This window comes from Capsicum annuum, chromosome 2, assembly GCF_002878395.1.
Source record: "Capsicum annuum cultivar UCD-10X-F1 chromosome 2, UCD10Xv1.1, whole genome shotgun sequence".
NCBI lineage: Eukaryota > Viridiplantae > Streptophyta > Magnoliopsida > Solanales > Solanaceae > Capsicum > Capsicum annuum.
In genome coordinates this window covers 139329025-139339805 of record NC_061112.1, presented here as the reverse complement: position 1 = coordinate 139339805, position 10781 = coordinate 139329025, and the positions used below count along the sequence as shown (strand labels likewise).

Here is a 10781-nt window from a genome sequence, read left to right as displayed (position 1 = left end):
GGTAATAATTTTTTATTTTGGGGTGGGAGTGGGTGATTTTGATTGGTATAAACTTTGTAATTTATTTTCCCTACTTTGATTAGGAAAGTTATTTTATTTAGTTTGAAGAAATTTGTTTTCTTAAAAAAAATATTTAAAAAATTTTCTTCGCACCGAACATGCCCTTAAAAGCTTGTAATGGTGAGGTGATGCTTTTTCTGGTAGTTCTAGCGTCGGAATAAGAGAACACTCCAAGGTTCATAATTAATTAAAGTTTTACATCAAAATCTTACCTATTTTTTTTCTACGAATGACATTAAATAATTAATTATCATTTAACTCGTGTGGCATTGATATATATTGAATTCTTCCTTATACAATTTCTTATTATCTTAACTCCCACATGAAATATATTGTGATGATTCTTTATAAAGGAAAGAGAATGTATATCATAGTTATATTTTCTGCCCTAGAAAAAGTAACATGCATCTTTAAGTTTAAGATAAGATTTTGACCATATTATTGAATAGTAATGTCAAATAATGATATTGTATATCCCCCGTTTTAATTTATTTATTTTAATTATTATTTAGATGAAATATTTTAAATTGTCAATTATATTATAGCTTTTAATAGTACAATTATTTTATCAACATAATTTTTAATTATATAAATTTTATTATAAAAAATAAAATATTAATTAGATTGATCATTATAATTTGAAGTTTAAATGAAAGAGTAAAATTATTAAAAATACTTGTATTTATTTGCTACAGATATTCTCCACAAGCACAGAATTTAAAAAAGGAAATGCTTTCACAAAATTTATATTGCCTCGTTTTGCGGCTACATTAAAGCCTAGCGCTATTGACATTTGGTCCCTTCGTTTCATATTTTCTTTGCAATCCTCCTAGTAAAATATTTATTTTACTAAGATTTTTAAAATATAAATTTGAGTAATATACATTTCAAGTATTTATAGTATTGAAATAATATGATAAAATTTTCTTAATTTTATACATTGAATGAGTAAAACAAAGTGTTTCAATTAAACCCTTTTGATTCTAATCCGTTACTTCCTGCGTCTAGCAGTACTATTTCTCCACTATTGACTTGGTACACATATTAAAAAATAATAAATATGAATTTAATTTAATGATTTGAAAAATATGTAAGGTAATGAACTAAGGATAAAAATGGGTAAAGCGCAATTTAATAATATATATTGGAATGTAATATTCTAGAGCTTGATTAATATTTCTTTGACTATTCTAATTCTAAGACCAATCGACAAATAGTTTAATGAAGCGAATAATATATTGAAATATAATATTTTACTTGACATATACATATTTCACTATCTTAATTAACGTAGGCTTCCGGGATAATATAATCTATATGGGTGGCTCCGTTTTTTTAAATCTAGAATGCATTTAGCATGAAAAACTTCTTAAATAAAATTGTATATGAGTATTTAAATAGGATTTAACTTATACACAGCGGTATCTAATTATTTTTTATTATATCAATTCACTTTAATCTAAAATTACTTATCCTAATTTTGAGGTTATAAATTCATTTATAAAGATGATTACATGTAGTTATTTAGACGTCATGTCAACTGATTGATTTTGTGAAAGATTCTTAATCAACATGTAGTGTATATAAATGAACTCATAAAAGTTTGGATTTTACTCGTATTCGCTGATAATGCGCAAATTTCTATGATAAACTTAATTGTTTGTGCATATTACTTACGTAAATTTTATTTACATAACTTGATAAAGTAAGATAAAATTATACTATAAATATACAAAGTTAAATTCTTAATATTTTAATTTTGTTCGCCGAATCAAGGGATGGATCTACATTAGAGGGTGGGGGTTTCTGAAATCCCTACCCGCTATCATAAATTCTATAATTCTATAAAAAAATATATTAAGAGAATAAGTATATGCAGATGGAAACCATAGCCAAATTGAGTAGATAGTTTGGTTCAGTGGCGATTAAGGAGCTCTCTATGATTTTTGTTTTTCTAAAATTAAAATTCTTTCAGTTTTTAGGTTCTAAAAATGCTTTTCTGTTTTTAGTTCTAAAAACTTTGTTTATTTAAATAAAATCACTTTCCGCTTTTAAGTCCTAAAAATGCACACTTTTTTAATTTTTACTAAAAGCCTTTTTTTTGTTTTTATTTTCTGATAAAACGCAAAACCTGAAATATTAGTTCTCCTTCCAACTTCTAGGCGATCTACCACTTGCCCAATTTATGTACATGTAAAAAATTATTTTATTGAGGATTTAGGATCTCAAAATTTTGTATCCGTCTCTAGCCAATTCAACAGTATACACCAACTTGGTACCGACGGGAAGTGATAAATTTTAGTATATAAAGACCCCTCCTATCCACCAATAAGAGGTAGAACCATTTTGCGTTTGCAATTGCATCCCAACTAGCTAGTCTCTTTCTCCCACATATTACTCCACCACACCAATATAATCTCCTAATATCTCCACTCAAAAACAAAGCAAAGATATCAACAACAAAGAGAGAGATTTCGAATAAAAATGAAAGATATTGTGCAAAAGAATATTAATTCAATTCTTGAATCTTTACAAGATAAGTCCATGCTGCAACTCTTCTTGTTCATTATCCCTCTCTTCTTCTTATACCTCTTCTCCACCTCTCGCCGGAAACGTTATCCGCCAGGGCCAAGAGGCTGGCCTCTCATTGGTAACATGTTGATGATGGACCAGTTAACTCACCGTGGTCTTGCCAAACTAGCCCAAAAATATGGTGGCGTTTTTCACCTCAAAATGGGTTATGTCCACAAAATTGTCATCTCTGGTCCTGAGGAAGCTCGCCAAGTACTACAGGTACTGTTGAAGTGATTTAGACACTTGAGAGAAACACTCAAATAATATGTGCTAACAATATAAAGTGACTAATAAATTAAGCAGAGACACCTGTACTTATCTTATTGACCGAAAATAAAAAAAAAATATATATATTTTTTTACACTAAAGTGACTACTTGATTAATTATATCATGTTTAATTTCTGACAGGTACAAGACAATATATTTTCGAACCGTCCAGCGACCGTAGCGATCACCTACCTAACATACGAGCGTGCAGACATGGCTTTTGCTGACTATGGACCCTTTTGGCGTCAGATGAGAAAATTATGTGTCATGAAACTGTTCAGTCGCAAGCGAGCTGAGTCATGGGACTCAGTTCGCGATGAAGTGGACTCAATGGTCAGGATCGTGACAACCAACACGGGCACATCCGTCAACTTAGGGGAACTTGTTTTCGGTCTCACGCGTAATATTATCTACCGAGCTGCTTTCGGAACATGTTCAGATGAAGGACAAGACGAATTCATTAAAATTCTGCAAGAATTTTCGAAGCTATTTGGTGCATTTAACATGGCTGATTTTATTCCATGGCTAGGGTGGGTTGGCCAGCAAGGGCTAAATGTTAGACTTGCTAAGGCACGTGCTTCGCTGGATGGGTTCATTGATTCGATAATTGATGACCATATAGAAAGAAGAAAGGCGGGTACTATTGATGATGGTGATCGAGAAACTGATATGGTGGATGAGCTTTTAGCTTTTTACAGTGAAGAAACAAAAGTAAATGAGTCTGAAGATTTGCAGAATGCTATAAGGCTTACTAGGGATAATATCAAAGCCATCATCATGGTAAGTTGGATAAAACATACACCCTAATACTTTTCCATACATATGTGCTTTTGTTACATGCTCCATCCTTTCCGATTAACATGACATAACTTAAATCAATACGGGGCTGAAGAAAGAAAAAAATACAATCTAAAACATGTCATAACATTTGTTTGACATATTTGTTTTGAAACTTATGCCGTTAAATATGCCATAATATTATTTGTGAGGTTATAGGAGTTTCTCATTAAGAATAAAATTAAAAAAAAGCAAAGTTACTGTTTTCAAATTTAAAAGTGATACTTTTCTCAGCAACGGTAAGTGTATCACAAAAAAGGAAAGGGGGAGTGTTAGAGAAACGACGAAGAGTAAGAGAGAGTATCTTATTCTTAACACTAAGTTGATCTAGAAAATCTTGTACAAAACAAGAAACTTTTGATTTGAATCATTAATTTGGTACTAGCTTGGAACATGGCTGTCTCTGGCAGCTCATATATTACTATCAAGAATTATTGAAGCTTAGGTAACACAAATATCTTTCGTGAATATGTTTTAATGTATACTTTTAGTACTTTATTTTTAACTTCCTTTTTACGATGAAGATGACGGTAGAAAGTAGACTGATTTTTAGAAAAATAAGATGCATTAAAGTCTTTCAATCATCACAAAACTAATATTAAGAGAACAGAAAATTATATATTGAAAATTGATAACCTAGTATATTAAAATTTGGTATCATCCGGTATTTCCTTTTCAGTAATTAGTTGTTTTAAGTGGTCAGATTTCTATAGTTTTAGCATCACCTAGGCTAGCTATTAGCTAGACTTACTAAAATCTTATTTTGAAACTATTACTACACGAGGAAAAAAAATCCCTTTCCAATATGTAAACTAGAAGTACTTTGTGTTGCTTAATAGTTAATATATATACTCCTATAATTATTTTTCCAGGTGGTTTTCCACGTAACTTGATTCTAGTGGAGTGTCATATATACTTATATAGTACAATAATAGAAACGTTAATTTCCTCCAACTTATTAGCTTCCAATTATTCATCTTTTGAATATCTCAATATAACAACACTAAATATGATACCAATTTGTCTTGTCATATTACTGTTAGTGTCCCAACTATATTCTACAAAATAGTTTTCTATATAAATGATTTAGCATGTAGCAAATACTAGACCTTGATAAGTACTATATCTTTTTAAGTCCCTCTTTCAATGAGATATACCAAAGACTAATAAGTTAATTCTAAATCTTGCTATTAACTCTTCTTGATTTTATCTCCAAGGCATTATCCATTCAATACTATAAAGCATTGATATACATTTTGCCAAGTGGCAAAAAGAGGCAGGTAGATTAGGTAACAAAAGTTTTTGAGTTCAATAGCCTAACCTTTTTAATGTGAAAAAGTTACTCTGAAAAGAATTTACTAATGATCAGAAAAAGTAAGAAAAAAGAATCATTCTAGCAAATGAATTTAGTTAACGTGTAAAAACTGAGTTGGTGCCGTAAAAACAGATTCATTTGGATCCCTTCACTCCAATTACTCAGTAATTGCCATTTCAAACTGGGCAATACTCTATGATTAATTAAATTTCAAACTGGCCAATAAAAACCTATCTAGAAAAATTGGTATCATTCATCATCCCTTTGAAAATTCACTTCCCTGGAAATGATGTAGAAGTTAATAGTTTATCTTACTTACCTAACTCCACACCTACCCGTAAACCTATTTAACTATCACACAATTTCTATACACTAGTGATATTAAATAATAATAATAATAATAATTTATGGTATTATATTATAGGTTATGTGATTTTACATAATGTATAAATAGTTCTACTCCATCCGTTTCAAAGAGTATAATTTATTTTGATTTGACACGGATCGAAATTTAAAAAAATAAAAAAAGAACTTTTGAATCTTATGGTCTTAAATTAAAGTTACGTCAAATGCATCAAATGCCCTTTAATCTTGTAGTCTTAAATATATGTCACGTGAAAAATTGAAATTAAAATGTTGTCAAGTTATTTTTGAAATGTACTAAAAAAAAATAGGTCATAATTATTTTTTTAAACTGAGTGAGTACAATCTTCAATTTAAACGATAATATGCATGTGATAAATATTGCAGGATGTAATGTTTGGAGGTACAGAAACAGTAGCTTCTGCAATAGAATGGGCCATGGCCCATCTTATGAAGAATCCAGAGGAACTTAAAAAGGTACAACAAGAATTGACTAACGTTGTTGGACTCAATAGAAAAGTTGAAGAATGTGATTTTGAGAAATTACCCTACTTAAAATGTTGTATAAAAGAAACTCTACGACTTCACCCTCCAATCCCTCTCCTCCTCCACGAAACCGCGGAGGAATCGACAGTCTCTGGCTACTACATTCCAGCAAGGTCACATGTTATCGTAAATTCATTTGCCATTGGACGTGACAAAAATTCATGGGAAGATCCTGATGCTTTTAACCCTAGTAGGTTCCTTAAACAAGGCGTGCCAGATTTTAAAGGTGGTAATTTTGAATTTTTACCATTTGGATCGGGTCGAAGATCTTGCCCCGGTATGCAACTTGGGCTTTATGCATTGGAAGTGGCTGTGGCCCATTTACTTCATTGCTTTACTTGGGAATTACCAGATGGGATGAAACCAAGTGAGCTTAAAATGGATGATATGTTTGGGCTTACTGCTCCATTGGCAAATCGACTAATGGCTGTCCCTAGTCCACGTTTATTGTGTCCACTTTATTGAAGAAGAAGAAAACATGATGGTATTTTCTACTTGTATACCCATCGATATACACTAATTCTTGGGCACAAAAAAATGAAGGGCCTTTGAGAGGAGCATATTAATGGTTTGTTTGGAATTTTCCCTTTTTCTTTTTTTTTGTTTGTCCATTAAATGTAATATAGATATGCATATACATAATGGAGAGGGACCAAAGCAAAACGACGAAAATAATTGCTTGAAAGGGAAAGAGGAAGCGATTGAATGGTATTTGTGTATAGGAGACACCATATATATATCTCTCTTTCCTTTTTGTTTTTTCCTTTTCTTATTTTCAATTATAACATTTGGCTTGTGAATGTCCCTCTCTTCTTTGAAAAAAATAATCCAAATCAAATGAAGATTTCATCCTTGTTGATTTACTTATTATGACTATACCTTATTTATATAGTTCATGGTTCATTTTGAAAGAATTAGAAAGGGATCTTCGCACAAATAGCAGGGCAAATTTACTATTTCATTCTTTTAGCAGTATATGTAGATTATACACAATTATGTATATATTTTTATACGTCCGTCGGTTACTTTTTACGTTTAAATTTTCAATTAGTAGTAAATAGTTGAAGTCAAAATCTGGAGTAAGCATAAGATGGTTAATTACTGATTCGCTGCTTCGATTGAAATGAATAAGGAAGTTGTGAAATTAAAATTTAATTTACTAACGTGAGTTTAATATTTTCCTTTTAAAGTATTTTTAAGATTGTCAGATGTAAGTCTTTGGTCATGTACACATACACATACACGTACGCCATAATATACTTCACCTAGTTTGTTAGCAGGAGTAGTTTAAACTTTAAAAGATGGCTAGTTCTTTGTAAAGTGAAATGCTGATACTAGTATGTCTCTCCGAGGCACTTGTTGGACTCAAAATAATAATATATGTTGATATCAAAAGATATTGTTGACCTAAATCAATAACATTCTACTAAGGTTCAAAAGAGTACATCGTGCAAAGTTATTATGTTGTTGTATGAGAAAAAAAAATGATTTTTTGTTTATCGAAAGTTTTAAATTGTTAGGATCAAACACTTATCATTATATCAAAAGTTATAGCTGATAGGAAGCAATTTTATTTCTTAACTAAGTTCACCAAACAAGCGTCATGTTTGATCATAACTCCGATCCGGTCACACTAGCCCCTCGTGAGCCTTACCATAAACAGGATCCTAGCCAGGGGCGGATCTATTCATTGCCGTGGGGGTGGCACGCCACCCGCAAACTTCAATGGAAACTCTACACACACACTGATATAGTCACATATTAAATCTGCCACACATAATATGAAAGCACTATCTAGTGCAAGTGGCAAAGCGTCACCAAACATTTGTTTTTTTAATACTGATATAGTCAAATATTAAATCTGTCACCTGTAATATCAAAGCACTATTTAGTGCAAGTGGTAAAGCGGCACTTTTGTTGCCCATAAATCATGTGTTTGATCCCGATTTGTAGCATTTAAATTTTAAAATTATTTTCTGTGAAGCTTTATTCACTAAAACAGGGCATTGCCCATAGGTCGTTCGATCCCGGTTTGCAGGCATTTATTTTTTAAAATTATTTTTTGTGAAACATTGTTGACTAAAACAGGACAACAGGCGTACATTCTACCAATTAAATGAATTATGAATATTATATTATGAGATTAGTAATATTATTGAAAGATCAAGTTTTGTCATTTTATTATTATTTTTTTAATTAATTGGTTGGTTAATTGTTCTATATATCAAAAAATGAATAATTTGATTAATTTAATTGATAAGCAGTGTGTAAATTTTATTCTCAGTTATGTTAAGAGTGTGCAAAATATAATATACACTCATTATGATTAACATTTAATCTTTATTCACCACATAATTTTCCGACGAAGGATGTGCATCTGACCACTCTTTATCGAAGGTGACTCCACACCTGTCGATAAATTTACTTGACATCCAGAGTATCTGGATCTAGCATTACTCGATATAAGCTTTTCCATTCCTAATACGTGAACCCAATATTGTTTTCATTAATTGACTCTGAAAATGTTGATATATGAAATAAATTCAGAAAACTTAGGTTGTTGTTACTCGACGGCATCTATAAGAACCAATCGTTGCACGTTGTCAGAAATTAATGCATTCTTCAATTCCCACCTCATAAAAGGTGCCCTCCGTCCCATTTTACTTGTTTCAAATTTTCTAATTTGATTTCTCATTTTAATTGTTATTTTTCATAAATAAAAAAGAGACAAAACTTTTTCCATGTTTTATTCTTTGCATTAATTACTTTTTCTTCAAATTAAAATGTAAATATTATTTAAGTACTATAATAACTAGCCATGTTATTAATTATTTTTCTTAATTATTGTGCCAAGTAAAATGGGACGGAGGGAATAAAAGATAATAATAATTTCCACCCTTATCCAGTTGAAAATTAGAAAAAGAAGCGGATATAAGGTGTGTTCACAAGAAGAAAAATATTTTCTAAATCTTTTTACGAATCAAATATGAAAAAATTGGAAAAAAAAATATGGAACATACCCGTACTCTGTCATGTCTGCTGATCCAAGAAAAAGTTCAAGCTGAATTTTTGAAATATTATCTTCGTCCTAATTTATGCGACATTAGTTTACTGGATACAAAGATTTAATAAATAAATGAATGCAATTGCACGCAACAAAGCATAAAATACAAAAGTAGTCAAGTACTTTGTTGTGGTATTATGTTGGGCCGACAACAACCATTATCTTATAGATGGTTAAATATGAGAAATAAAATTTTTAAATAAGATAATGTGTCAACGTTTCTGTATGAACAGATAATAAAAAGAAAAAAAGACAAATACTAATAAAGATCACGAAATAATAATAAAATTTCTAATAATGGTTGGTAGGGTTGAGTAAAGACCAAATCTGTGAAGGGGACCGTTAAGAAGAGTTTGATTTTAACACTGAAAAGTGGAGAAAATGAGAGGTTGTCTTTTCACTAAATTAATTTAATAGAAGGGCACGTTACTATTTTAATTTTTTCTTAAATTGTAATAGGAAAAGGGAAAATGAGAGTTGAATCCTCACTAATAAGGTGACTGAGCTATTAAGATTTCCCACGATATTGTGGACACAAACAACACATATCTATTGTGGACACAAACAACACATATCTTCCATAGATGGAGTTTGAAAAGAACAGAATGTACACACATCTTACCTCTATCTTGTGGTGATAAAAAAATAATTTTTGAAAGACCATCGACTCATCCATTACATAAGCACGATTCGGAATTAAATTTAGATAACTCTTCCAACGCCCTAAAATTGATGTTATTGTAGAAAGTTGACACTTGGAAGTCGAAAGCTACCTAAATTAAGTTGAATATGTGATGCTCTTAGGGAGCTAGTTTACTTGATAATCTTGAAAACTTTAATTTGGGTACATTAAAGGACAAAATTTCTTTTGTGACATATAAGAATAGTCAATTCAATAATTGACGTGCATTTCCAATAGATGGTTTTGAAAAAACTTCAGTGCGGTATTCTCTGACAATAACTAATACATACACATAGTAGTATTAGTTGTGAAATGACTAGAAAAAAGAATGAAAATAAAATAAAGAAGAAACTGAGAGCAAACTCGAATACGTTTCTGGTCAAGCTATGCATAAGTCTTACCATAATATCTCTTTCCTTTGACATATGGTTTAAGTTATGTGCACTGATGATGTGAAAATATTTACACAATCAGATCATAAGTAATTACAGGCAGATTTTTTACATATGTATTAATTGGTAATTTAGTAAAAATGATTGTAACAAATATGCTATCCAAATTAAAATTAGTATGGTGCAACTTTTTTATTTTTACAATATCAATGTATATAGCTTAAAGTACAACAGAAGTTGTTCATCATAATATTCAATCTACTTCATTTATTTGTTAAATCAACAGAAACATGTGGTTCAAAACCAGCCGCTGCTACCCGATTTAAATTTATACAACCAACATTCTAGCCTACCGATATATATATATATCGGTAACAGATGTGAAAACATACAACCAACAAAGAAATAATATGCATGGATAGCTAACATATCCATGGGGGATCAACAAGAATGGCCTTACGTAAGATAGGTATGCCAACTATTTTGTAGAATCAACAGAAATGGCCTGAAATTAGTTAGACATCGTTTTCAAATTAAAGTGTCGTTATGACTTTTTATCTGAATGGTCCGACCCAAAGCAAGATAGGTAGGGCAAGTATTTTGGTTTTGGGGGATCAAAAACTTGTTAGATATCGTTTTCAAATTGAATTGAAGTTCAATACCTCAAAATTCTTCATGCA

At 30.7% G+C, this 10781-nt stretch overlaps 1 protein-coding gene across 1 annotated transcript; it reads left to right on the top strand.

The window, feature by feature from the left end:
- The first annotated feature begins 2124 nt into the window (after window positions 1-2124).
- On the top strand, window positions 2125-6826 carry LOC107859914 (cytochrome P450 84A1). The gene is made up of 3 exons (XM_016705071.2): window positions 2125-2853; window positions 3044-3682; window positions 5805-6826. The coding sequence occupies exons 1-3, from the start codon at window positions 2545-2547 to the stop codon at window positions 6426-6428; spliced, it is 1572 nt and encodes a 523-aa protein (XP_016560557.2). The 5' UTR covers window positions 2125-2544; the 3' UTR covers window positions 6429-6826.
- The last annotated feature ends 3955 nt before the right edge of the window (window positions 6827-10781 follow it).